Source organism: Corvus moneduloides, chromosome 5, assembly GCF_009650955.1.
Source record: "Corvus moneduloides isolate bCorMon1 chromosome 5, bCorMon1.pri, whole genome shotgun sequence".
In the NCBI taxonomy this organism is placed as follows: domain Eukaryota; kingdom Metazoa; phylum Chordata; class Aves; order Passeriformes; family Corvidae; genus Corvus; species Corvus moneduloides.
In genome coordinates, this window is record NC_045480.1 from 62,796,493 (window position 1) to 62,824,098 (window position 27,606).

The following is a 27,606-nucleotide window of genomic DNA, read 5'->3' on the forward strand; positions in this document are numbered from 1 at the left end:
TTAAAATGTTTTTATTTCGCTCTGCTTCTCGGTACGTATATTGGAGCGTCAGGGTGAGTGTCCAGCTGTAACAAAGTGTTTCGTTAATTTGAGGCTACAGGTGTTGGAAAATTCTTTTTCCGGTCCGATCCCTGGCTGCAGCCGTGTGGGGCAGGGCGATGGGCGACGTCCCATACCGCGGACCGCGGCCATACTAGCAAAGCCCCCGTCAACGCGCCGAATGCCGCGGGGCGGGGCAGGCCAGAGGCGGCAGGCGATTGGCTGAGGCACCCCGCGCTGGGCGGGCCGGCAGCCGCAGGTCGAGCCACACATTGGCTCTCGCCTCACGCCGGGCACCTCCGATTGGCACAGCTCGCTGCCCATCTCCTGCGCCAACACACGCTCCGCGGCGGCTACGCTCGGCTATGCCGTGCGCGCGGGCTGGGTCGGGCTGCGCGTGCTGCGCCGTGATTGGCCGGCGCGGCGCGGCACGAGCGGCGGCACCTGCTCCCGCATCCCCGGGAGCGGTGGGGGTGCTGCGCGCGCGTGCGCGCCCGGGGATGTGCCGGGACGACCGGCCGGGCCCGGCTCCGGCTCCCGCTCCCGCTCCCGCCGCCGGTAACCGCCCGCCGCGGGCCGGGCAGCGCCGGGACCGCCGCCGGTAACCAGCGGTAACCGCCCGCCGCGGGCCGGGCAGCGCCGGGACCGCCGCCGGTAACCAGCGGTAACCGCCCGCCGCGGGCTGGGCAGCGCCGGGACCGCCGGTAACCGCCCGCCGTGGGGGGAGCGGCGTCGCGGTGCTTGGTAACCAGACCTGGGGAAGCGGCGGCCGCCTAGCCTCGCGATACCGGCGGGAGATGCGTGTGGGCCCCGTGTGGCGAGGGGAGGGGGCGGTGGCTGCCCTGCTCCGCCCCCCTCTATTCAGCCCCCGGTGGGCAGTGATGGCCCCGGCTCGGCCGCGCCTCACGGACGGCGAAGGGTCCCGAGGGTGGAATGGGGGGGAATTGGGTGAGGGCGCCGCACGGGAGGATTTGGGGGTCGGCCCCTTACCCGAGGCCGGGTAGGAAGAGCGCGGCCTCGCAGGTGACTGGTGGGGCAACGCCTGCGGCCCTCGTTCTCCCTTCGAGGTATCCAAAAAGGGGGTTCGTGTTGGATACTGACAGAACGCCGGGTGGCCGTTTGATCCAAACGTCTGTTTCGTTAATTGGAAATTAACGTGTTATTGGAGGTTTTAATCGAGCTCGCTGTAGCAGCAAAATATCTCGAGGCACCTGCAGGAGCGCAGCATTGCGGCTGGAGTAACTGCTGAATTTCACATTCGGCATCCATTCCAGCACAGGGTGCTTAACATCTCAGGTAAAGGGAGGGAAGTACAGTTTTCACACCCAATAAAGGAAAAATTAAAAGTTGCATAATAATTCTTGCATGCTTTTCATGGAGCAGTTTCAGCTGGATGTTGTCTTATGTCAGGTTGATGCCAATGCAGCAGAATGGGGGAGGAATAAAGCAGCTCATGGTTGCAGATGGAAAAAGGGATGTGTGAAAAATCCTCCACTTTTTTTGGCCCTGGATGGAATTGATACTTGGCCCTATGAAAAGCCCATGTGTTGGTACTGGATGCAGGAGCTTTGGACTTCGGAGTGAGAAAGGCTGTTAATGGCCGTCTTATGCCCTTTCTGCTTGAGAATCCAAAACTCTGAGAGTTACATGGAAAACGCATGACCATTTTCAAAGTCCAAAGAAAAGTTAGTAATCTAAAGGATCCTGACCTCTTATTTAGTTCTGCAGCAAATGGAATAATGATGCCACTAACTTAATGGCAGGTGTACAATACGCAAAAGGCCATGATGCGGAGGTCCAGAGGTTGACACATTTGCACTGTGCAATGACAAATCAAGTGTCGCGGGTTCGGTTTGTAACCGGGCAGAAACACCAATTTAGTGTAGTGGTTTGGTCCAAAATACTCATTACTGTTTATCTGCTGTGAGATAAGAATTAGGAGAAATGCAAAGCAGGCACCAAACTTGAAAGAATATAAAGAAGTTTATTAACAGACCTAAAAGAAGAAAAAAAAATTATACCACCTTCAGAACTCTCCTCCTCCCCCCACCTTCCTCCCTTCTCCCACTGACAATGTGAAAAGACAACCCTTAAGATGTTCAGTCTGTTTACCACTTCCATAATAACCTTGTTCAGTCCATTTAGAAAGAGAAGTCTCTTCTTGCTCATGCTATGAAAACATTATCACAACGAGACGGCCGCCCACTTCCAAATATTGTTCAGTCCATTTAGGAAGAGGAGTCTCTCTGCTCGCATGTGAGTCCCTTCCTCCAACTTGCAGCTTTTCCCACAACTGCTTTCGAGGGTCCACTCTTGAAGTTTTTTGGGGTACAATTTTAAGGTTGAGCCGTTCAGAAACAAAAACAGAGGCCCTTCTCCTTCCCTGGGAGCAAAGGGTCTTCCTCATCTTCATCGTTAGGACTATCTCTGGGAGCATCTCTAGGAACTGAGGTTTTCTCCTTTCCCATTTGGAGCAAAAGTCCTCATCAGGTTCATCTCTAGGGACTGAGGTTTTCTCCTTTCCTGTTTGGAGCAAAAGTCCTCGTCTGGTCCATCTCTCCCTGTCCAAACTTCTCATGAAATTACAGCTGCGTCAGCATCTGCCTATCTCAGCGCAGGTGCTTTTGCTTACGAGTTGAACACTCCACCCCCCATATCTTCATGGAATTACAATGGGATATTCTTATATATCATAGCTTCACAACAGAATTTCAGCTTTAAGCACCTCCTCTCTCTCTTCCCTAGGGTTTTCAGCTCTTCACAGCAATAAAAAGGGTTAATCTCACCTCAGCCTTGCAGCTTTGCAGCTGGAATGTTGAATTTTTCTTATCGCAGTGGAGAGGGGGGAGAGCCGAGCCGCTCCGGCTGCCCACGGCAAGGCAGTGGGGGGGTTCCATGGCTGGAACAGGTCCATTGACTCCAGGATGGCCGTGGCCCGGCCCGGCCTGGCCCAAGCAGGGCCTGGCCGGGCCTGCTGGCCCCCACACGGGGCCCGCAGCCACCTGTCCCAGCGCCGGAAACGAGAGAGAGCTTGGAGGGGGAGTTTGTCTATTCTTAAATGTGGATCACAGAGGTGATCACAACTTTAAGTGGCTTAGAGAATTGTCCATATTCAAACTGGCCAGCTGATAGGTTCTATCAGTTCCCAGAGGAAACTGTAAGCACCCCTTAGCAAGGACGTCCCTTCCGGGACTGTGCTTGCTAACCTATGACATCAAGTCATTCAGGTGGGAAGGGACACCAGGAGGTCTCTCCTGACCTGCTGCTCACAGCAGGGGCAGCCCTGAGGCTGGTCCAGCTTGCTCAAAGATTTTATCTGGACTCTCTTGGAAGACCCCAAGGACTGAGACTAGGCAGCCTGTACTGATGCTTACCTGTCCTCTTGAGGAAAAAAATTCTAATATCCAGTCAGAATATGCTTTCAGCTTATGCCGTTGTCTTTCATAAATACTAGTCTGTGTCTCAGAAAAAGCAGCTTGTTACTTTAGGTGCAATATTCTGCTGATGTTGCAGCACTGTTGCTGGTCCCTAGAGCATGCCTTGTATGTCTTAAATGTCTTTCTGATGTGTAGCTGTGCTGTGGTCACCCATGGTAGAAAGTGACTGAGCTATGCAAAATGTATGTTTAAAATTACAGGTCTGAACTTGGATACATTGACAAGACTGCTAGTAAATATGTTTGAGGTTTGTGTAAGAGCCACAGACTCTTTTAATTTGCTTTGTTCTGCTGATGAAGTTTTAACAGTGGGAATCCTTTGGGCTTGTTTTTATTGCCACCTTGAAAATAGAACAAGAAGTTTCTCATAGATCTTCATGTATTAATTAGGAAAGTTCAGTAGGTTTTAAAGATAATTAAATGTGTAGTGTGAGTATCTGTTTTGAGACCAGAAACTTGTTGGCTTAGTTGAAAGATTTATTTTATATTCTAAGACTGTAGTGTGGCAGAGTTCACAAATGTAAAAAATGTCTTGGGTTGGCTAAAACCATCTTTGCCTGGCAGTTGAGTGATAACTGTAATTCATCTTGATAGCATATTTCAGCATTTCTGGGATTATTTTAAAAGTGTATCAAAAGGTCAAATGTTAAAATGTGCCTTCTCTTCTTGAAGGAAGAGGTAAGAGATATAATTGAAAGCTGAACGAAATTAGGGAAGTTGTAGGTAGGATCAGGGAGTAGTGAGAACAGTGGGAACAAAGTGAAAGCATCAGAAATTTTGGAAGGGAGCTGTTTGGAAAGGTGAGTACTAGTGTGACTTCTTGGATGCCCTTGTTAGTCTGTGTGTGGAACAAAAGTGAATGGGACTAATTACAGTAAAATTTCAGTTACGTAAGCGAAAAGCATTTTGGATCATACACAATTACACCTGAAATGTACTGGAAGAGAAAGCTGTATCTCTTCATCTGCTTTAGGAGAAGCAGAGACCATCTGCTTGACAAACTAGCTAAAGTGAGGTAGGCAGGCTGTATGCTAAAAATGCAAATCTGATTCCTGGTTATATGACCTATATATATGACACTATACCTAGGAGCTAAGGAGTCCAGAAGGTATTGATATGGAATTCTTTGACTGCTTGTCTTAATACAATGATTAAGGAACAAGAAAACGGGGTTGGTAAAACTGATACTCTTCAGGCAAAGGTGTTCAAAAATACACCATAAGATTAAATGTTCACCTGTGATAAACTCAATTGCTTTAAATCTTCAGGGCAAGATTATTTTAAGTTCTAGAACTGCTAAGGACGTCTATGAATTAACATTATCTCTAGTTTTTAACTAAAAAAAAAATCAAATACAAAACCCTGGTAAAATTTGCAGATAACTGTTGAAATAGATCACCTGCAAAAAGAGGGAACCACAGACTTGCCATCTTCAAGCGAGGTTGTAAAGTCCCACATAGAATGGCAGAGATTGTGGACAGTAGTGGGGGAGAAAAAAAGAATGGTAATATGATTAATGTAGTTTTGTGGAAAATAGGTGTTAGTCCCAAAAAAGGAGGCTTTTGATTATTTCCTAGTATTGACATAGTACTAGTGTGCGATACTTCTTTATGATAATCCTGTGTTTTGGCTCTAAATAGAATCAGTGCAGTTAATATAAATTGGTAAGTCTTAAAAGAAATAAAGCCTGATACTGTTAGATCTCTATATGTGTTGCTTGATAAAACTTGCAGGTGTTAAAAAATGAATGATGAAATAATTATTGCTGCAATTATAATGTTTGAATTGCTTAGCAAATTTGATAGAGCCAGGAAAAAAGAGACTCACACTTCCAGTATAAAATAGTATCTATAATTGCTGGGATATTTAGAGTTGTAGTGTTAAACAATTTAATCTCTAAGGAGTGATGATGTAACTGAGAGGGCGGCTGCTTTCTCAGGTGCAGAAGGCACAGCAGCAGCAGAGCATTTAGTATAACTAGTAGTGGCTACAAGTAATGCAAGGTTTGAAAATGTCTTAAAATAGCAAACTAAATACTGGCATTTGTCTTTATTTAAGCTTACTGTGAATAGAAATTAGTAAGAACCAAATGATAAATACCTGTGCAGAGATGCCTAGAATCTGTCTTCATTCTATTTCCAAATTCAGACAAAAATAATTTCAGAAAGAAGCATTTTTTTGCAAGATCTTTGAGGAAACTTGCATAGGCATTTTTTTGACACAGCACTTCTTCAAACCACTGGATACTCTAACATAAAATTGTATTTGTATGTCTTACAGATATGAAACAAAAATACTGGGCAACAGTCTTTTTCACAGCAGATTAGACTGAGAGGCTGGGGCAGTTGTCTGCTATTGACATTCATACTTACACAGATTAAAGATTTTCAGGTTTCCCTGAAATTAGGAAGGTATTTGCATTTAAGCTTAAACTCTTGCTCTACCTAACTTAAACTTGAAAATTATTGGATAATAATTTTGAAACAGAAAATATTTTCTAAAACCATCTTATACTTTCTTTTGGCACTTACAGCTAAAGTCAATATACACTCTGCACTCATCTAACTGTAGTCATTGGAAGTCAGGGCAAATACAAATGCAATTCTGGTGGTGGATTCTAAATTTATAATTTTATTTTTCCTAATGAAAGGGATGTTACTTATTGCTGCATTGTAGAGACTGATTCAATTCAATTACTTGTTCAGATTGTTTACAAATGAGAAAAATAAAACTAAGCAGTCTTGCTTAGTTCTTAAAAAAGCATATATACTGCAGTCTATACCCTTGCTAGATTTGGCAAGGTAAAGGAACAGGCTACAGGCACTTCCATAGGGAAAACAGGAGGGAAAAGAGAGTCTGAGTCAGGGCTTAATAATAATAAAAAAAAAAAAAGGCAAATGAAGATAATATTACAGTGGCAACACTTTCTGATAGTTATTTCTCATTATTTTAGTGGGGTTTTTTTTCCTCTTTTAGGTAGAGTCTGGGGTAAAATTGAAAGAGTATTGATAATATCCTTGAAATGATACTTAAAATCTAAAACTTTCAGTTCTTCAGATAACCAGGATGCACTTCCAGTGGGACTGGCTGTGCTTGGGTGTCCTAATAATTAGCTCAGTGACTGCAGGAATAGAAAATGAAGAAAATCTGGATGCAGATGTCGAAGTGGAGAATTTTGACAAGCAGTCCCAAGAAGCTGATGTTGACCGAGAGAAATCTTCTATAGAGGTAAGATTATAGAAGTCTTTAGTTCAAGCTGGTTAAATATGAGATGCATAGTCAAAACTAGAGCAAGTTAATCTGTGTTTGACAACTGAGTGCATGTCAAATACAGCAGTCTAAGGTTTTCAGTAGCTACATGTGACATACAGGGCAAACTTAATGAACTAATGTCTTATGCCCAAGTGTAAAATCTCCTGCCTGTGGTCGATAGTCATGAAAAAGGTTTTACTTCAATCTGAATACAGAACCTTTTGTTGCAAGTCCTAACATGCCACTTCTAGAGAAGTAAATGGTAAGCATCTTGATCTCACTGAGACTTTGACTTTAGACCAGTTTGACTTCATCAGTCACAACTGCCTTTTGGCACTGTCTCTATTACCAGAAAATCTGTATGCTGTTCTTCAAAACAGATGTGGGCAATAGATGGGAAAACAGAAGAATGGAAAACATATATAGAAAGAAACAGGGAGGAAGCCGATTTGGTGAAAGTTCAGAAATTTTTTTTGGGTTTTGTTTCACATAAGATGTAACAAAGCTTTAGTTAGGAGCTTTAAACAGAGGAAGCAACTTCTAAAATTCAGAGAAGTGAAGTTGCTCACTGTTGGAGGAATGCACTCAAACTATTGAAATGTGGGTGGAGGAGAAGGGGTTTTATGCTGCTAGGTATTTGGAATGAACAAAATCTGTTGATCTGCCTGGGTGGATTACTTCTGGAGGTATGAGAGTGTATTTCAAATGAAAAATTGTAATTTATGTTGGGACATGTATCTGTACATATCTCTTAGGTTGTGTACCAGACTCCAAAGCCAACGGGGGAAGTGTATTTTACAGAAACCTTTGATGAAGGATTGTCTGGGTAAGCTTATGCCTTAAAATGATAAACTTTTACTTTCAGGAGTTTAACTTACAGTGGCAGGACTTACTTTGTTTTCATTTTTCTGCTAGTATCTTTATAAAAATTAATTTTTACAAGGGTTAGAATTGGGAAGGCTATTAATGCTTGCTCCAAATAGATCATAATGTTAAGCTGGACACTTAACATTCCAGATATGTTACTTTTTTGTGTCTGTTTTAAGGAAGCTTTTAATAAACTCTGAGTTTGTGGACATTAAGAAAAATAATACAAAGATTTAGCCAGTTGGGTTTAACTAGCTGAGAGGTGAAGTGCCATTACATTTCAGTAGCAAGCTCTTTCTTTTCACATGATCTTAGGTATGTGTCAATTCTAAATGTTAAGTGCAAAAGCAGCACCTGTGATGACAGGAAAAATTATTAAATAGAAGAGGTGATAATGGTTGTCAAAAAAACCAACCAAACAAACCACTGAAAACCTTGATTAACAGATGCAAATATTTAATGGTGGTACTTGAATGATACCATTCATCCAAATTTCTAGCTTTTTGAGATCTGTTATAAGATTAGTTTGTCTTCCTACTAAATCTAATGTTCAAAGTTTTAGCTACTATGCTTGGGATTTTTTTAGTCTAGCTATACATAATTTACGTAAAACTAAGGCGTATGGGAGACAGGTTTATGGGAAAGTAAGCAGCATGTTGCCTTTCTTCCCTAAAGTGTGGAAAAGAGTACAAATAAATTGACTACGTAAGAATAGAGTAGCTTTTTTGAGAATGGACCTTGAAAATCTTTCACATGACTTGTAGAGATGTTTTATTTCCTCACTGGTCTCTCTCATGGTAGGCCAAGGATCTTGTTTGTTATTTATGCTGTGAAGCTTTCCCAGCATCTCTGTTAACAGTGAACAAATGTGACTACAATTCAAGCAGAAAAGATAAAGTATTCATCCCTGAAACACTCCATGTAGAGGATAGTTCAGAATGAATGAAAACGGTTCTTTCCTGAATAAATGATTAGAATGTATTCTTGTAATTGATACAATGAAGAGTTCAGCAGTGCTATTGGCTTAAGGTATTCCTGTGCATGGCTCCAGATAGAACCAGTGTATGTCCAGATGAGGGTGGACTGCCCTTTTCATTTTCCTCCTCTCCATATGAGCGCTTTGTGTAGAGACTGTGCATATCTTTTGGTAACCTTAATAATAGGCCGAGTTTGCCTTGCTCACAGAGTCAAGGAGATCTGCTGGATCTCCTGTGTGCAGTACACTTGGAATCTTGTGTTTGTCATTTGGACACTTACCATTCCCTTTTGTCCTCTGCTATGCATGTGTACTGTTACTATCAGATAAAATTAAGATTCCTTTGGCTGAATTCTTTTTCTTTTCTTATCATATTGAAGGTATTATACTTGAAACTTGCTATTTTCTGTGCATTTTTTACATTATATGCATATTACATTCTGCCAAACTCAACTTTTACATAAAACTGAATTTTATTCAGAATTAAATAACTCAGGAATTTAATTACTTTAGACTTATAATTGTATATTCATTGACATTTTTAGGAAATATTTTGAAATGCTGTTATTAGACTACTTTCCTTTAATTTTTCTTTGCAAGTTCTCTGAACTACACACAGTTCCATGATGCTAACTCACAATCAGTATTACAGGTTCACAGTCTAGAAGCAAAAGCTGTTTTTCCTTTGTTAAATAATACAGCTTTGCATAGATAGTTCAATGACTAGTACAATTTTTGTTTTAGGTGGGTGTTGTCTGTAACACTGAAAGAAGACATGGATGATAATGTTGCTAAATATGATGGTAAGCAGTTTTAAAGTTTACCTCCACTACGTAGTTGTGGATGTAATGTTCTGTTGCTTTTTGAGAAATAACTACTCTTTCTTTGAGAAATAACACAGAACTTATCTTTGAATATCTAGATGGCATAGGTCAAAAATGTTAGTTTGTATAATGACTGTTAGCCTGAAACTGAGATCTGAAATGTTGCTCACTGGGTTACTTAGTGTGAAGATAACTTTTTTATGTCATTCCAACAATGTATTGCCATGGATGATACCAGAATACCCTCTGGCATCTGAATATTTAATACTCTTTATTTACAAATATTGTTTCTTTAGAACTGTCTTCTCTGAAATCATGACAGAGATATTTATCACTTCAATTTCAGTTGTTAAACAGGTTTCTAAAGCATCATGTTCCATCTTGCTCCATCTGTCCTACTGATTCATGGATTGGTCTCTTGGTACAGCCTCTGAAACAGGAAAGTTAAAACTGCATGATGTTTTTTTTTAAATACTTTTTCAGATTGCCTGTGCTTGAATGTAGTGGTTCTTGTACAGTTTAGTCTTAGAGTAGCCTAAAACAAATTTGGAAAGCAATAATGAAAAAGTTGTACTGATGGTTTAATCATTTGTGCTTGTGATTTCCTAGTCTAGAACTGGCTGCTTAAATGTAATTTTAAACCATTTGGCTATGCGTGATCTGTGGCAATAATTTGCGACCTGAGTTTATTTCATTCAAGAGGGAGTGGGGAGAACAGAAAAAGTTTCTACTGCAATAGAGAAGTATTTGCTACTGTTCTTATGTCAAATGAAATCAATTAATGTTAACAGAAAGTGGTAAGCAAGCATAACTTGCAGAACTTTGGTGTGCAGAACAGAGTAGAACTGATGATTCTAAATTTAGTGGTTACCAGGGTAAAACTGGTAGTTGGGTTACCTAGGTAAAACTAGGAAGTTGCAGAGGAGATATCCACGCAGATGAGATGCTTATGAGAAGTGAAGTCTCTCTGATTACTTGGTTTCATATTAGATAAAAAATTGTCTTTAATGTCAGAAAAGTTGTATTTGCCTGAAATCAGAAAATTCAACATTTAATAAAGTCTGTGATAAAGACACATTTTTGAACTACTTTCCAATTCTTTTTTTCAGTCTTGTTGTTTTGCCTTGCATTTTTGTTTGGTCTTAGTTTCCAAGAAGGAACGCTATTGAAGAGGATGGGATCTTTCTCCTTCCTGTTTATTAGGCTAGAAGAAACTAGGAATTTGTTACTGACTTACATATCTGCCTTTCCTTAACAACTTTGACTAATCACACTTCAGTTGAATAAAAGTAAATCACTGTTGCATTTGCATTTTACAGTTTATGAATCTTCTCGAAAATACATGCTGAGGAACTCCTGATTGTCGCTGTTGAGATGGTCACGACACATACACACACACACCAACTGCTCTGGGAAAAAGCCTTCTTTAATACTCCATAGCCTCTTTTATACAATTTCTTAGCATTCGTGTTACATGTTCATTTACCATTGGCTTACTAACTACAATACAATATTATTGATTGCCTATAACTAGCACACATTCTTGCTACATATCAGCCAGTTTCCCTCCCTTCTGCAGGTGTCCATCCTCCCTCTTTGTTTATGCTTCGCGCTTCTGTTGATGTTACAATTCTCATGGATACAAACTGAATTCTCAAGAGTACACAATGATTGTGTCCAAGTCGAAATCTGTAAGACTTTCAGACTAGCTGTTGGTTCCCACACCTGATGTTTTCCTCCTTTTGACATTGACACAGGCATTCTTCAAGATTACAGTGGATTGTAGAAGTAGGGTGTTTTGTGCTGTATTCTTTCCTGGAAAAAAAGCCAGTGAATCTTGTCCTGTTAATCTGTGAGACAGTGTAACTGCCCTTTTAGAAAAAATCCTGTTTTTTGGATATTGGACACGTGTATTCAACTGTATTTCTCCCAAACTTAGAGAATGTATAAATATAAAATCTTCTATTTTTAAAGCTGTAGGCTTGTTTTGGACTAAATCTGATAATTCTTGGAAAGACTTTGGGGAGGAGGAGGGAACTTCATCTACCTTGTGATTTGATTTGACTCAAGAGATTCTAATTCTGTGTAAGCAGAAAAAAAAGTAATGATGCAGGTCTTTAGCTTTACACAGTGCTTTGTGACTAACGTTTTTTATGTAATGATGGTAGGAGTAAATGTAAAATCTGGAGAAGTATTTTATGTTCCTCTAGCCATTGTCGGATATCACAACCTAAAGATACAGATCTACAGTATTAAAGTTTACTTACGGATGTTTGTAAATTTGAGAACAACATGGAATAACATCATTGACGTCAGATGCCAACATTTCTTCCCTACTGTGGCAACTAGTCTTTATTTGTTGCTAACTCTTTGCTTTCAACAAGGCTGTGATTTCTTTACTTCAGACTGCATTTTTTCAAAGACTTTTGTGTGTGTGTGTTTTAGGGAGATGGGAAGTAGAAGAGCTGAAAGAAAACGCTGTGCCTGGAGACAAAGGATTAGTATTAAAATCAGTGGCAAAGTATCATGCAATATCAGCAATGCTAACAAAAGCTTTTTTTTTTGATGATAAACCTTTGATTGTTCAGTAAGTAATCCTTCAGTTTTTTTACTTGATGTTTATTAGTTAAGGTAAAACGTTTTGCTTTCATATAAATGTTTTGACAGTAGTTACTAATACGCAGTCTTAATATATTCATAATTAGAACTGCGGACTAGCAGTTAATTTGTATTTTTCTGATACTTGGAATGTTCTTTTTAACTTTCTCTTTGCCCAGATACGAAGTGAATTTTCAAAAAGGCATTGACTGTGGTGGTGCATATATTAAACTTCTCTCCAGTAGCAATGACTTGAATCTGGTATGTCCTCTTGCTTAATATTTGCTATCAGTTGTTCATTTGAGGAACAGCTTGGTTCTCCATGGGAGATGCCTGATATCCAGGACAGATGACTTTTGTGTATGTTTTGTAGGACTTTCTGTATTAATAGAAGCCATAGGATCTTAACTCATAACTTGTGAAACAATTTTTTTACTGAACAGCACATATGTATTATTGTGTATTCCAAATACAGGAAACATGAATAATTAAAAAGATACTGACATAACTGTAATGCAACATACTCTGAAGGAGAATAGCTATATCTGATATTTTCAGGGTTGTTTGTTGCTGTTACTTAATGCGGAGAGAAAAAGGTACTGATAAAATACTGGATATTAATATCCTGGGGTTTATCTTTATTGGAAAATAAGATTGTTATGAAGAACAGTAACTAGCTCCCTTCCATCTTTTGCTGTAATGTTTGTAGAGGGATAGAGATACTTGGATGTTTTGATTTGTGACAGGCGTTCCTACTTAACATAAGGATAAAATCTAAATATATATATATGTATCCATATATATTTTTTTTTCATCTTCCTTGAAGAGACTGAGCGATAGTCCATTCCCTGAGAACAGAGAGGACCCAGCAACTCCAGAGGGCTGTTGAGTTCCTTTCATGATTTACCCTACCACTTTTCATTTACCTTTTAGAAATGGGTAACTATGCTCTATGCCAAGGAAAAGAAGTACCAAAAATGACTTAATAAAATGTCCAGTATAACACATGCTCAGTTTTCTTGCTTCTACAGGAATACTTTTTTGACAAAACACCTTACACTATTATGTTTGGACCAGATAAATGTGGAGAAGATTACAAACTACACTTTATCTTCAGACATAAGAATCCTAAAACTGGAGAATATGATGAAAAACATGCTGAACGTCCTGATGTAGACCTAAAAAAATTCTATTTGGACAAGAAGACACATCTATATACTCTTGGTATTGTTTAATTCTTACAAGTTTAAATTGGAGAGGAGAGATTAAAAATGTGGTTTTGTCTGCTGAAGTTTTGTAATTGAGTCTGCTTGTTTGTAATAGCCTGTTAATTCTGAGTGGTGGTTGCTTAATGATTTGGGTTAAATGGTTTAATGACTGGGCTTAACTGCAGGACATAAAAGTAGCTTTCAGATGCTACTGTTTAGTATTCAATTACAGGAAAAAACATATCAGCCCTGACTAGCCTTTATTTATAAATGCCTTCAGTAATTATTATAATAAAATATTTTTAGTGGGGATGATATTAAAATGTACAACTGCCCAATATTCTTGGAAGGTGTCAGAGTTCAGAGGAATTCAGTTAAATCTGTAGCATGCCACACACCACTCTTTTCCACATGTTAAGAGTTCTCACCAACACCTGCATGTGAAGCAGTGTGCATGAACAGATAGGTCAGCACAGACTCTGAAGTGAATGAATATGGGCTGGTTTTAATTCATGTGACGACTCTTCTTGTACCAGTAAACTGTACAGAGAAATGAAAGTTAATTTTTACCCCCTTTTTCTAACTTCTGAGGAAGAATAGCAAACAGAGAAGAATGGGCTGATCTGTGGCATGCTGCAAATCCAGCCAAAATGACTGTACTTACGAACTTCCACTGAATAATAATAGAAGGCATGTTCAAGTGCTGTGCCACGGGAAAACTTAGTGGTTTCTAAAACAGATTGCTGTAGTATGCCACAGCAAACTTTCACTTTTAAATAATGGGAATCTTATAATAAAGGAATGCATGTGTTCCTGTATTTGGGTTGTTTGTTAGAAATTATGAATCGAGGTACTTAAACTTCGATTGCATTTATTCTGTTATAATTGTTCAAATAGACTCCATAGAGCTATGTGATTCCAATGCATTATGTGACTCGTAACAGGAGTTTAAAAATTAGTTCTTTGTATTTTATCTAAAGGTGATATGGGGATTTCATTTTTGCATTTATGGATATATATACTGTTGAAAACTTTCAGGCTGGAAGGCCATTGTTAGATATTACCGAACTGTTACAAGACTGTTACTCTGGTTTTCTTAACCTGTCTTTAGAAAACTGTCATAAAAGTGGAATAGTAATTACTTTCACTTACTAATTTTCATCATGTTGAATGGACAGTTGAATCTGCTATTTAACCAGTGAGCACATTTATAAGTGCTTGTTAGAAATGGATCTGGATACATCTGGATACTGAGTCTGACACTGCTCAGTTCTGTGACCTTGGCTTCTCAGTTACACTTGCTAACATCCAGCAAATTCTCTTCAAATGTTTAAGCATTTGCAGTGTGGCATTTGAGGGAAATGGCTGTTAGAGGTTTGATTCTGAGAGAAAATGCTGCGTCGATCCTTCCACTATGTTACTGGTGCAGTTCTTGTGTTTTCATGCTTTCAAGTGTGAGATTGTAATTTAGTAGCAGAGATGCCTTTTGGGGTAGAGATTCTTTTTTCATTGTCTGTGCTTTTGAAGTAAAACCACAGAATTTTCCAAGTTGCTAGGTTTTTGAAAAATCTCTTAGAATGTGTTTGGATGTGTTTCAGCAATTGAATTTTCTTCGAGTTTCATTTTTGGGGGCCTGATTCAGGTCATAGATCCCCTCAAGGGCAATGTTTGTGTCCAGATCCAGTGCTTGAGTGAGGAGTCTGTCTCCTCTGCTAGTGAGGATCCTGTTTGCTGTTATTTGACTAAGTCTGTGCTCATTCTATAGTTTGGGTTAAATATATTGGTAAAATAAAATGGCTCCCTTATTTCTTTAATATAAATTTCTTCAATTTAGTGCTAAAACCAGATGACACATTTGAAATATTAATCGACCAAACAGTTGTCAGTAAAGGAAATCTTCTTGAGAATATGATTCCTCCAGTAAATCCTTCCAAAGAAATAGAGGATCCTACTGATAAGAAGCCTGATGATTGGGATGAGAGACCAAAAATACCTGATCCAAATGCTGTCAAACCAGATGACTGGTAAGGAGAACATTTTTATTTAAATTTTATTTATTTTTAATTTAAAATTTCTTTTACATACATGTTATTTATTTGAAAGATTTGACTGGTTTTATTTTGGGGTTTGCTAATGACAATTGGAATGCATTTCACTAAAAGCACTGAAATTTGAAAACATAATTGAGGTGGGTATAAGGATCTGGTCATGTTCTAAGGAGACAAATAAAAATTGTTATTTGCTGATTTTGTACTCTGCATGGTTGCAATTCATAACTAAGATTGCTACACCTGAATAAGAAGTTTTTTCTACCATAAAGTCTTAATTTACAATGAATTTCTACTTTTGTGTGAACTACTGTTCTTATGGCAACTCGGGAAGAGTAGGGAAAAACTCAGTGGGAAGACCTGACTGACACCTGCCACTTGATATCAGCAATATCTGGTCTAAACAGCACTGTAAAACAATGTAAATATAATAGATATTTATAAGCAGATAATTATATGTCTAATGCTCATGATCAGCGAGTCTAATTCTGTTGTTGTGTTTTTGAAAATCATCCCTTTCGTGCCAGTTGTAGTCCTCTGAACAGAACATTGGTCCAAAGTCAGGCTGCTGTATTTTCTAACCTAAGTCTGTAATTGAAGGGATGAAGATGAACCTGCCAAAATAGAAGATCCTGATGCTGTTAAGCCTGAGGGGTGGCTTGATGATGAACCACAGTATGTTCCAGATCCTAATGCAAGAAAACCAAAGGACTGGTAAGTGCAGGTTGTTAATGTGTCTTGTAGATAAGACTGTTCTGTGGCAGATTATTAGTTGTGGAAGTCAGTCCAAATCTCATTGTCTTTTGAGACTGGAAGTTGGAATGTGTAAGGTATGGCCAAATATTTGTTGGTGTGGGGGACTGCTTCTATAAAAACGTGAATTTGTCCTTGCCTTCTGTTTTCTGAAGATATATAAGCAACACCAGAATATGAAGGACCCCTCTGAAAGAATTTTCTATAGTTTAAGTTGATAATTTGAAATCATAATGTAAGTCTTAAAGGGATCTCTAAGCATCCTGGCTAGAAGTGTTTCAAGCTGTCTGCAGAGGCAGGAATGTAATTGAAGTCAGTCATGCTATGGTAGTTATGCACATGTGACCTTTAAATAAAAAGGTGTAGCACTCCTTAAAAAAAGTGTTTATACTGTTGGGTAAAGTTCTGTGAGCTGCCCAGAGTTCTGAGGTTGTTACAACAATATACATGGACCCTCACTTCAGACTGCCAGTGTTTGACACCTGACTGACCTTAAATCAGTTGTTTGTAATTTTTTTTTCTCTCTAGGGATGAAGAAATGGATGGAGAGTGGGAAGCCCCTCAGATCCCTAATCCAAAGTGTGAGACTGCACCTGGTTGTGGAGAGTGGGTGCATCCCATGAAAAATAACCCAAAATATAAAGGAAAATGGAGAGCACCTATGATAGATAATCCTAACTATCAGGTAATAGCCAAATTGTAGGTTATTGCTAAAAGATACAGAGTTCAGCAGAGCAAGCAAGTCACAGTTGTATATTTATTTAGGTTTTTTTACAGTATATTTATATTTTAGAGTAAGTCTGAATACCCTCACTAATTTGAGATTTTTTTTTGCTTTTCCTTTTTTTTCCTTTAAGTATATTGGGAAACCATAATGCTTCCTATATTAAAACAATTTATCTGTTTAAAGTTGCCTTTTGTACAATTTGCATTGGTACCATTTATTTAATATGGTCTTCGGAATTGTATTCTGAATTACATTGGCGTTTTAAATGTATTTTGAATTAATATTTTTTTTATATTAAAAAATGAAGCCTTTCAGTAAGCAGATCGTCTTACTAGTTCAGTTTTAGAGGAAGCATCAATTTTGGATAATAAATTCTCTTCATCCCCTCCAAATATAAGAAGTAATTGGCTGGATATTAAAGAGAGTTACTTTGTATTAGTTATGGCTGGGGAGTACTTGAATCTGATGTCTCTGAGGGTAAGATCCTAAGTAGGTTTGCAAACACAATTTGGCTCTAATTTGCACAGGTTATCATAAGGCTGAATTTTCCTTCCCTAAAATTTTCTCTAGCACTTCTGGTAAGAGTCAGTTATTACTGTAACCTCTACAGGAAAAAAGAAAAATCACTTAAGAAAAATCACTAAGCCATATAACTGAGACCCATCTGCCAAAATCCTGTAGGCTATTCCAGTTCTGTTTTAGGTAGGTTAAACTACTGCTTGTCTTTTTAAATAAAAGTTCTTATTATTTTAAAATCTCTCTCACAAGTTGTTCTTTTGGTGATCTATAGGTAATGTGATTACATTTGTTTCCATTAACAGGGAATCTGGAGCCCTCGGAAAATACCAAACCCAGACTATTTTGAAGATCTTCACCCATTCAAGATGACCACTGTCAGTGCTATTGGTTTAGAACTCTGGTCTATGACGTCTGATATCTACTTTGATAACTTCATCATATGTTCAGAAAAAGAAGTAGCAGATCGCTGGGCAGCTGATAGCTGGGGCTTGAAAAAATTAGTAGCAAGTGCTAATGAGGTATAAACTTTACTATGTTCTTGATAGTAGAAAGTAGTGAGGAAGCTGTGGTGTTGGAATAATTTTCTGTCAGTGCTGACAGAATATTAATTTGTCTGCAATTAATAATTTTGCTGAATAACTCTGATAGGTTTTCTGTCTTGTAGTTTGACTTTTTACTTTTCCCAGATCAATATTTTGTTGAGGTTAAAAGGGTACTGCATTTTACTTAAACACCTAGTGAGAAATTGACTTCCTGTGAAGCCTTCTGCTGTTCACATTGATATTAGAAATTCAGTACCTCACAGCAAGTGAAAGAATGAAGGCTGAGTTACTTACACTCAAAGACTTCCCCTCCTGCCCCCTGCCCTCTATTTTCCCTTGTGGCAATATCCATGATATATATTCTTTAGATGCTTTCCTCCCATGGAGGAAATGGATAGTCTAGTGTTTGTTTCTGTTTAATAATTTTAGGCCTTTGGCTGCTTAGATGCGTGTTATGCAGCTCCAAAAATATTGCATGTATGTTTATAGGGCTGCATCTGTTCTTCTGTTTGTATATATGCATCCACATTTTGTTTGTGTACTGCACTTTGGCGGCCTTCCTCTCTCTTCCCTATGCTGTGGGATGGATCTGCCCTGCCACACAGGATCATGAGCCAGTCTAGTGGCTGCCTGCACTCCTGTTTCTGTCTAACAGTCCTCTATTCTCTTTGATTAAATGCCAACAGCAGGCTGCAGTTGTGGGGGAGAAATGATGGGTTGGCAAATGTGGCCAATTCCTTACACCTGCTGTTTGGCACAGAGTCGCGAGTAGCAACAGCATATCTGCCCATGCAAGCAGGAAAGCTATCTCTTCCCACAGCCTTGCCCTTTTCCAAAATGTTTGGGTTTATGTCTGAACCTGTATCCATACCTGTACACACAATGGCAAAAAAATTCCTTTGAGTCCCTTCGTTCTACTGTGCCTCTCAAACTTCCTTAGTTGCTGATTGACACTGAACCGTGCCATAAATCAAATCCCTCCTGATGGGAGAGAATGTTCTAAAAGTCCTTGCAAGGAGTTTCAAAGATAAACTGAGACTTTTCCTGGAGTTTCAATGCTGCTGGATAGTTGTTTATTAAGTCTTATCAGAGGAACAGAGCCACTAGCGTGACCCAGGCATAACACAGAGCACAGAAAGCAGGAGAGAAGTCTAATTATCAAGATTTACATGGCCTTTTAAAGATAATTTAACCAATAGTTACTAAAAATATATATTATTTTCACTTTCCTACTAATTATTCAGTAACACAGGAACTGCAGAATTCTCTATCCAGTCATTCCAAACTACTTTTACTGCAGAACATGGAGTAGTAGAAGAAGGAGAAGAAGGTTTAGAGAACAACAACAATCCTCCATTTTGATATTTTTTACTCTTATCTATTTACTACAAAGAGAAGCCCAAAACCTCTAAATTTTCAACCTGTGACAATCTTACATAGTAGTCTATCACCTAATTCACACCACTGTATTTTCTAGTTCTTGTCTGACTGTTGGTAATTTTTTCCAAGGTTGGAGGTTAAAACAGTGTTGTTCAGGGGGGTAAGAACCCTTCAAAACAGGCAGAGAAATATTCTCGGCACTCTGGGTTCCTACACTGATGTACCTCTTCCAGAGATGCACCAGGCACTTGCCTAAGTGTCTCTACTGTATAAGTCAGAGCTGGGCTGGGAGGACAATTTACTCCCTGAATAATTGGCTGTCAAAGGAGAGAAGGTGGTACTACAGGTAGAGCCAGCATTGCTCCTCAGGAACTGCTGCCCTCATGTTCTTGATGCTTTGGGAGCTTTCAGCTGAGTTGGCATAGTGCACAGGAAAAATAGAGTAGCTGGGAAGGGTGTAAAGTATGAGATTGCCAAGACTCCAAATGTGACTTCACAAAGTTGAGTTGTGGCCAGTCTGGTACGTTTGGAGTTCTACATCTGTTCCTTCTTACTCAACACCTGCCATTTATTTGCAATTTGTAGAGTTGCTGCTTTACTAATATTGAAATGCAATATTGTTGTAGTCATTAAAATGCAAAGGTAAAGAAGGGTTTTGCACAACATAAATGTATACAGTACACTTCATGAACTTATTTAAGTGTTGAGAGGGAAGTAAAAGCAATTCTTTTAAATATTTTTTTTTAAATACAGCCTGGTATGTTTAGTCAATTGGTGACTGCTGCAGAAGAACATCCGTGGCTCTGGGTTCTTTACATCTTGACTCTAGCTCTCCCTGTTGGTCTAAGTGTGTTGTTCTGCTGGCCAGGAAAGGTTAGTGAAATTTACTGTATTTTTATTTGGTTTTATTCTTAATACTTTATTTGGAAATTCTTGAGCATCTGTGCAACAATTTGTACTTTTAATGTGCCATTGGTATTACTTAGCTTACAGTGCCTGTTTAATTCTTAATTGGAATTGAAATATAAATAGATTTTTAATTTGTTGTAGAAATCAGATGAGTATATTGACTTCAAAAAAACTGATGCATCTAAGCAAATTACAAAGGAAGAACTAAAAGAAGAGACAGAGGAGTTTGAAGATGATGAACTAGAAGAGGAAAAAGAAAATGAAGATACTGGTGAAGATGGTAAGATAAGTGTGTCAGCTTGCAGTTTGGTTAAAGACACGAATAGAACTAGTTCATGGATTGCATTGCCAGTAATTGCAACCTGTTATCTTAGACTATGTGAAATGTGCTTTGCTCTGAGCCTTTTTTCCTCTTTGATAACTTCCAGTGAGTGGCATCCATGGCTAATAGCTCTGATGAATACAAGCAGAAAGTAAGGCTCTACTCAGTATTTCTTCACTTTCAAGAAATGAGCATGCTTCCAACACTATTTTTTATGTTTGTAGACAGTGATACATATTTTATCCCTTCTAAATATTTCCTATATTGAGCACATTTTAATTATTCAGATATTAGTACCTGAAGCAGTCAAAGTCACTTTATTGTCTTTAAAATGTGTCTGGAATAGCTTTAAGTCTCTAACATAAATCTGCTTATGCCTCTCTGGGAGGGTTATACTATTCTGTTGGTCACTGATTTCAGTTATTCTTCTTAAAGCCTGACAATACAGTAGGCTTGAAATACTGAAATCTGCAGCTTCCTTTTATGTTGCTTTTTAGCAACCTGTTGCATGCCTGCAGACGTGTGTCCTACTGCCCAGGGGAGAAATTAATGACCCAGTAGGTTGAGCTGTACTTCAGCATCCAAGGATAAAATCATCCCATGTTACTGTATCAAAAAGTACTGAGTACTACTCAGCTTATAGCTTTGAGGTGCTGTTAGCATTTTCAACTGTGTCTGTATAATGAATAAAAACCAAAGCACCTAACTTACAGTGCACTATCTTGACTTTCATGAGGAAGTTTTTAGCTTCAGAACTCTGCAAGATTCTGCCTCTTATTTCGCTCTTCCATGGTGAGAACAAAGAAAGTGACAAGGGACTGGCATGGATAATTAGAGACATGGCAGACATTCATGTTTTGCTGGGTTTTTTGTCTTGGTTCTGACATCACTTTGTATTACTGACTGAAACTTGGTGGGTTTTGTCTGTCTTCGCACCATGTTCCATGAGTGTTGATGACTTCTGTCTGTATGACTTAAAAGTTTACTCAGCATCAGCAGTTCCCATGCCAGTACTGACAGTATTGAGTACATTTTTGGCACAGTGCTTGCCACACCAAACTTCGTCTGTCTGCCTTGCTATTGGAGAGCCTTAACCAAGGCACTTAATTACTCTGGTTATGCTACATATATTCTTTACTTCAGCTTAAATTGTAGGTATGTGATTTCAGCATTGTATCTTCCTATGTTTTCCTTTTGATCTTACTCTACTCTACCTCTTCTTTGCTCCTGAATTGCAGACTCTGTTTCATTCTACCTAGTTTTGATGCAGATCACAGATAGTTTGTACCTAATATGCTGCTGTTGCAAGGCTGCCATTCCTCAATTCCGATATTCTTCTGTTAAGTCAGTCAGTTAATTTAGTTAAGTACAACACATCACTTAATAAATAATACACTAAAGTGTGTGTTTCAATGTTAGAAATAAGGTCCAGGAAACTGCAGAGGAACACTGTTCAGCTCTTACAACTTTCTTAAATTGTGCTTGGAATGGCTGTTTGTGATGTTATAAAGGTAAGTTCTATTTTAGACCTTTACTTTTAGTTACTAAACAGAGCACAGAGTAAAACTAACCTAGCTAGCTTTTGTATGACTATTCCAGGGTTTTCCAATTAATTCTAGGCTTCAGAGGGAAGGATTACATTTTGCTGTCATATGACTTCATGCTTTCTAGCTTTAAGAAGAATTGCCTAGCTTCCGTTAGCTTCGTGCCACCTTTTACACTTGCAGGTTGAAACCTTCTTTTCTTCTATTGCTCTTTTGCCTCTTCATATCTGAAAGTATCAGAGAATTTGTCTTCTGCCTCCTTTTCCTGATTCTTTTTGCTACAGAGAGAAGAGAAATGGAGGAGACAAAAAGAGAGCTTATAAAGGATACAAAGAAGATGGGAAGGGAGGCTCCTGTTTCAGGTACTGGGAAAGGGAAGCAATTTGGGCCAGGACTCACAAGCGGGTCTGTCTCTCCTGTTTTCTTCCCTCTGCTTCCTTGTTGATTGTAGAACTTCAAGCTGGTGGATGCCAGCTTCCATCAGGTGCAGATGCAAGTTTCCTCTGAGATTTCTCCCTGTGGTATCTGTAGTCATAAATATTTTCCACTAGTACCTTTTTCTCCTTATGATTTTTATGGTTCTTTCATAGTCATTATCTCCTCCTTTGTTTTTTTGGAGTTGAAGGCAATGGGAGTTTGAGCTGTGGAATACTGAATGACTTGAGATCTGCATTGTATCATGGGACCATTTAAAAAACAAAGAAAAAGGAAGTGTGGCACAATAGCAAATTTTAGAAACACTTGGAGATTTCTTTGACACCAGTGACAATGAGTTGCTGGCAGAGTACTTCTTGAAGGGCATTGTCCCTGGGATTTATGGTTTTATTTAGTTCTATGTTAATTTTTGTGGCATTGTCTAATTGTCTGCGTTGTCTCCTTGCTTTCCTTGACCTCTAGAAAGATATTGCAAGAAGTAAAAGAATGTTACCACAAAATGGAATTTCAGGGGCACAGTCTGAACCTTATTTATCAAGTTCTACATTTATTTATATGAAATAATGCTTAAATTACTATTTGATTAAATTTAAAATAATAATTTTAAGTAGTATAGTTGTCCACTTCTGAGTTTTACAGCTTCTGATGTCTGAAGTATTTTTGTTTGGGGCTTTTTCCCCTCTATGGAAAAAGGTACTTACGGGAGGAGCTGGATTTACATCATTTATCATTTCCAATCTCTTCATTAGAATAGGAGCAAAGGCTTTGTGAATTTCTGCCAAGCTCTTCTATTAAGAGCATATTTTTAGGACAGAGATCTTTGTCTACATCTTTCTTAAACCATGATCTTCATTATTTGGTCATATATCTCCTTTTGATAATAGAGACATATTGTAGACATGTACCAGGTATATTGACAGATGGCAAAACTAACTTAGTTCATACCAATTAGTGAAGCTCTGTTTGGCTCAATTTATAGCTATACTGCAGCCAAAATTCTTGGTAGTTCTACAGAAGTCTCAAATATTTTAATAAATGAGGTATTTCTAGATTTTCATCACCAAGAATCAGGAGAGTCTCATGTTACATATGACTACATTCTAAATTTGTATGGATACTTTTGTTTCAGTTTAGCTGAGATATAACAGTAAGAATTTGGGTGTGGGTACAGTTTTGTGGTATTTGTTTTTGGTTTTTTCCTGTTTTTTTCATACCTAAGTGGTGCTTATGAGATGTAGGTGTGACCTGACAAGGACAGAATTGAGCACTAATTCACTGCTGTTTTTAAATAAGCCACTGGCAGACTGTTAAGTTTTAAAATGCTAATGTATATCCTTTTGTCAGATTTAAGATTCCTTGTTTACTCTTGATAGAAAGTATTGCAAAGGGTACTGGTAGTGCAGTAGTAGTGCAAGCTGGACATTCTTGGAGTGAGTTAAGGGGAGTACATTCTTTTCTGACTACTTTCTGCATTGCAAAAATGCACAAGAAGGGGGGGAAGAAAAGAGCTGCTTATCCCTCAGTCAAAACAGTATGCCAGAAAAATTCTCTGTTGAAAAGGGGAGTACCCTTAGGATGTAGGTGTCTCCCATGCTGGATAACTGGTAACTGCAATATTGTACTTCCCCATCTAAGTCAGAATTTAGTCAGAGTTGGGATGCCTGAGTTGTCCTGTTTTGGACTGTGCTCTCAAAACTGTCCAATACAATAACTAGTTTTAAAGTAAAGTAAATCGAGTCCTTTAAGTCAGTAACAAGTCTGAAGACAGTATGGGCTATTATGAGAAGAGGCAAAGTTGGAGCTGTTGAAATTGGTTATTAAATCTGACAGTTACCACTTGCTACTAATTAATGAGAATTCTATTCTCTGTATCACAGAGATGTTTTTATGGGTTATTCTAAACAAGCAGTTCATTCTAGGACTGAAATTGGCTTATTTTCCTTACTAATATGTCTGGATATAGTGTATTTGTAATATAGTTCTGTTTACGAAGTAAAATCAACTTCTTCTGCAGAAGATGAAGGTGAAGGTGGTGAAGATATTTATGATGATGAAGAAGAAAATGAAGTTCCAGATGAGGAAGAAAATGAAATTGCAGATGGAAGTCAGGAAGGTGATAGGTTAAATAAATCTGATTCAGAAGATGAGGTAAGTTTGCATTTTTCCCTACTTTCTCCTCGCCATTGTCTGACATCATACTTCTAATTAAGCCCAGTTACCTAAAACAAGTGTTTTTCTTCTGTTGAGCCATAAAACAAATCCTGAGGTAGAAATATGTTTTCCTTTGAGTTTGACACCTCAAATACTCTGCATAAATACAGGTATTAGTATAGAAGTGTTCAGGCAGCTCCCTAAACATGAAATGTTTTTACAGAAGTATAGTTTTTAACAGATTATTAAATTAATTTTAAGTCTTGAAAATTTGGATGCTGCAGCAGATTGGTCAGTTTTCACTGTGCTTCTTAATTGATAGAACATGTGCTTCCAACTGAATAGCCTTTTCCTGAGACCTAGAAAAACCATAAGTTTTCCAGTTACGTTTTGGGGTTTTTTATTCCAAAATAAGGTTTTAAGCAAAATGACAATACTGTTTTTGAACACAGCATCTGCAGTTTCATTTTTCTTGTGCAGATTAATCCAGTCATCCAGATATTCTACAAAATGTTTCTCATAAACTATCATTGTAGATGGAATTTGTGCTTTTCTTGTTTGTCAACTGCTCATTATTCTTTCATTTAGAAACTGGTGTGTCTGAAGCACTTTAGATCCACCCATTGGTCATCTTGTGCTTGTCACTCCCTAAAGGAGTCACTTTCCAGGTTAAGGGTGTTGTTTAATGTAATGTTAACTCCTTTTCACGTAAAACTTTCTAGGAAACTACCTTGCATGAGATTGCATTGTTTCAGCACTAAAATTTTTTATTAATTACCCCTTATTCTATACTTTTTCTTGTTCCTTTAAGAAGTTTTCTTTTCCTTGTACATTCACCCAGTGTCTGCTGAACCCTGCTAAGAGTCACATGATTCCTTTTGAAAATAATAGCAAGCTCTGAATGTGTCTGTGGCATTACACAGTGTCACAGTTATGCCATGGCTTGCTTTTCTCTGAGTATTTTCAGCATATAGGTATTTCTGTTGTGAATTGGCTGGAACACATCATGTACCCCATGTCCTCACTCAGGCTGGGCCACATTCTGTGAGTTGTTCCTTCTAAAAGAGGTGCCCTGCTATTAGGTGATGCAGGAAAGTGAGGAAGCAATGCATGGTCTGCGAATGGATTTCTTGTTGGAAAGGCTTTTCCTGTGCCTCCGTAAGCCCATTGCTTTTAAACTGGGAACAACCCATTTGATTTAAGGACAGTTTGCTCTATTTGTAGCTCTCCAAAGGGAACAGTTAAAATGTTTTAAATGTGTCTTACTTCAGAAGTGGAAATTAAAATTAGCAAAAGGTGCACTTTAAGGAAGTTTCTAAATTAATTTAAAAGTCACCACTTTTAAACCAGCAAAGACATGGGCAAAACCAAATTTTTGACATCAGTTTAGACATAGTATCCTCTTCCTTCTGAATATAGAAATGAAAAGTCTTCTACCCATTTTATTCATCATTAGATCAGTAGTGTGGAAAAAAATGTCCTATCACTTAAGTGCTGCATTTAGTGATAAAATGACTGGGGGGTTCAGGAGGAGGAATAATGTAGCATGCCAGTTTCAATAATTAAAATAGGTTTACAATGCTAATGCTGAATTTATTTTTTTTCCAGAAGAAAGAAGCTGATGAAGGAATGGGAGATAATCCACTGAAATCAGTGCGCAAAAGAAGAGTACGAAAGGACTGAGTTACTTCCAGCTGGTGTTTTCAGATCTAGAGACAGTGACAGTAACTTTTGGTGTGCCACTTCAGTGGACCTGGCAAATTCCTGAGCTTTGAAGGGAAAAGGGGGGGCTCACTGCTTTTTAGCCTCCTATTTTAATTCTCTGACCTCTTTAACCATCCCAAACTTCCTTAATTCCCTTTTTTTAAGGATAAACACTATCTGTGAAGAATTAGCTTGTATTTCAAATTCAAAATAAATGGGAAATTACAAGTTGACAAACTGATTTTTAGGTGAAGATTCTTAAGATTTGAAGTTTCTTAGAAATTAGTATTAGTTGGAGATAAACTTATTCTAAGTATTTTTTTAAATGAATACATTATAATACTTTTGTAGCTCTAGCACAAAATCAGCTGTTTACAGTTTTCAGCTAAAAGAGGATGGTAGTATAGATGTAGCATCTATAACAGTTCACATTGCTATGAGAAAAGCTTTTTTTTTCTGTGCAGAGCTATATGCAATAATTGTTTTTGTATGATGATTTTGTGCTAGCAACAATTTTTATTGTAAATTATTTATTTTAGTTGATCTTGTTACATGGGTGGTCACCTGTTCACTTTAGGCATTGGTTACAATAATTCATTTTCAAGATATATTTCAAAATAGAATACAAGTGGTAATTGATGTGACTTGTTTTACTTTTGAATGCAGATATCAAATCTGCAGAAGTGATACACAGATGACTTTTTCAAACTTTTACACTTCTCATGTTCCAAACCAGAGTGGTATAACCTGTTTATAGAATACTTGCTAAATGTATATTGTCACCTAAAAATATTTATTAATTCTTGCTTAATATGAAATTTATTAATATAGATAAGAATTTTTGATGGATTTAAGTTTTTTACGATGTGAGTAACTTGAGCATTCGCATAATGTAGTTTAAATAAACTGCATATTGTAAAGAACCTTTGTTTTGTTAAAGTTCAACTGTATATTAAACAATAAAATTTCAGTCACCAGAAACCTCTTGCTGCTTGGCAGCTGCCTGTAGTGGTAGTAATAGAATGTGTAAATGCTAGCAAAAGTAGTCATACATTACAAACAAGTAGAAATACATTAATTCATAAGGAATTGAACAGATTTTCTTGTGCCTGTCAAAAAATTTGTCTGCTTTAAAAAGAAGTATTTTCACAGCAGATTCCATGAAAGTGTCTTAAGAAATGAATGCTTAAACCTAATGAAGAAGCCAATGTCCTCAAGTGCTTCAAGTGTTTGAAAGTTAATTATATTTTACTTTTACTTGGTGTGAATTACATGGAAATGTCTCATATGTTTTGTTTAATTTGGGGCTTTTTGTGTCTTTTTTAAAGTTAACTGCAAGTTCCCACCTCTTTATTTAAGGTCTCCATGCAAA

The 27,606-nt window shown here is 38.2% G+C and overlaps 1 protein-coding gene and 1 long non-coding RNA gene across 10 annotated transcripts; one reads left to right on the forward strand and one right to left on the reverse strand.

Moving 5' to 3' along the window:
• Positions 1-389: 389 nt before the first annotated feature.
• CLGN (calmegin) lies at positions 390-27,507 on the forward strand. 9 transcript variants are annotated; one of them, XM_032110509.1, is made up of 16 exons: positions 390-597; positions 6,525-6,703; positions 7,483-7,553; positions 9,315-9,373; positions 11,840-11,981; positions 12,172-12,253; positions 13,024-13,216; positions 15,035-15,224; positions 15,849-15,962; positions 16,530-16,686; positions 17,550-17,765; positions 19,923-20,042; positions 20,220-20,358; positions 22,229-22,306; positions 24,394-24,527; positions 26,139-27,507. In XM_032110509.1, the coding sequence occupies exons 1-16, from the start codon at positions 405-407 to the stop codon at positions 26,211-26,213; spliced, it is 2,142 nt and encodes a 713-aa protein (XP_031966400.1). In that variant the 5' UTR covers positions 390-404; the 3' UTR covers positions 26,214-27,507. The 9 variants fall into 9 exon arrangements, with proteins under 9 accessions (XP_031966400.1, XP_031966401.1, XP_031966402.1 ...); XM_032110510.1 differs by having other exon boundaries at positions 26,142-27,507; XM_032110513.1 differs by lacking the exon at positions 390-597 and adding an exon at positions 642-743.
• On the reverse strand, positions 20,482-24,428 carry LOC116444822. The gene is made up of 2 exons (XR_004240539.1): positions 22,344-24,428; positions 20,482-22,222 (listed from the first exon to the last, which is right to left on the reverse strand). It is a non-coding gene; the product is annotated as an uncharacterized LOC116444822 (long non-coding RNA).
• Positions 27,508-27,606: the final 99 nt, after the last annotated feature.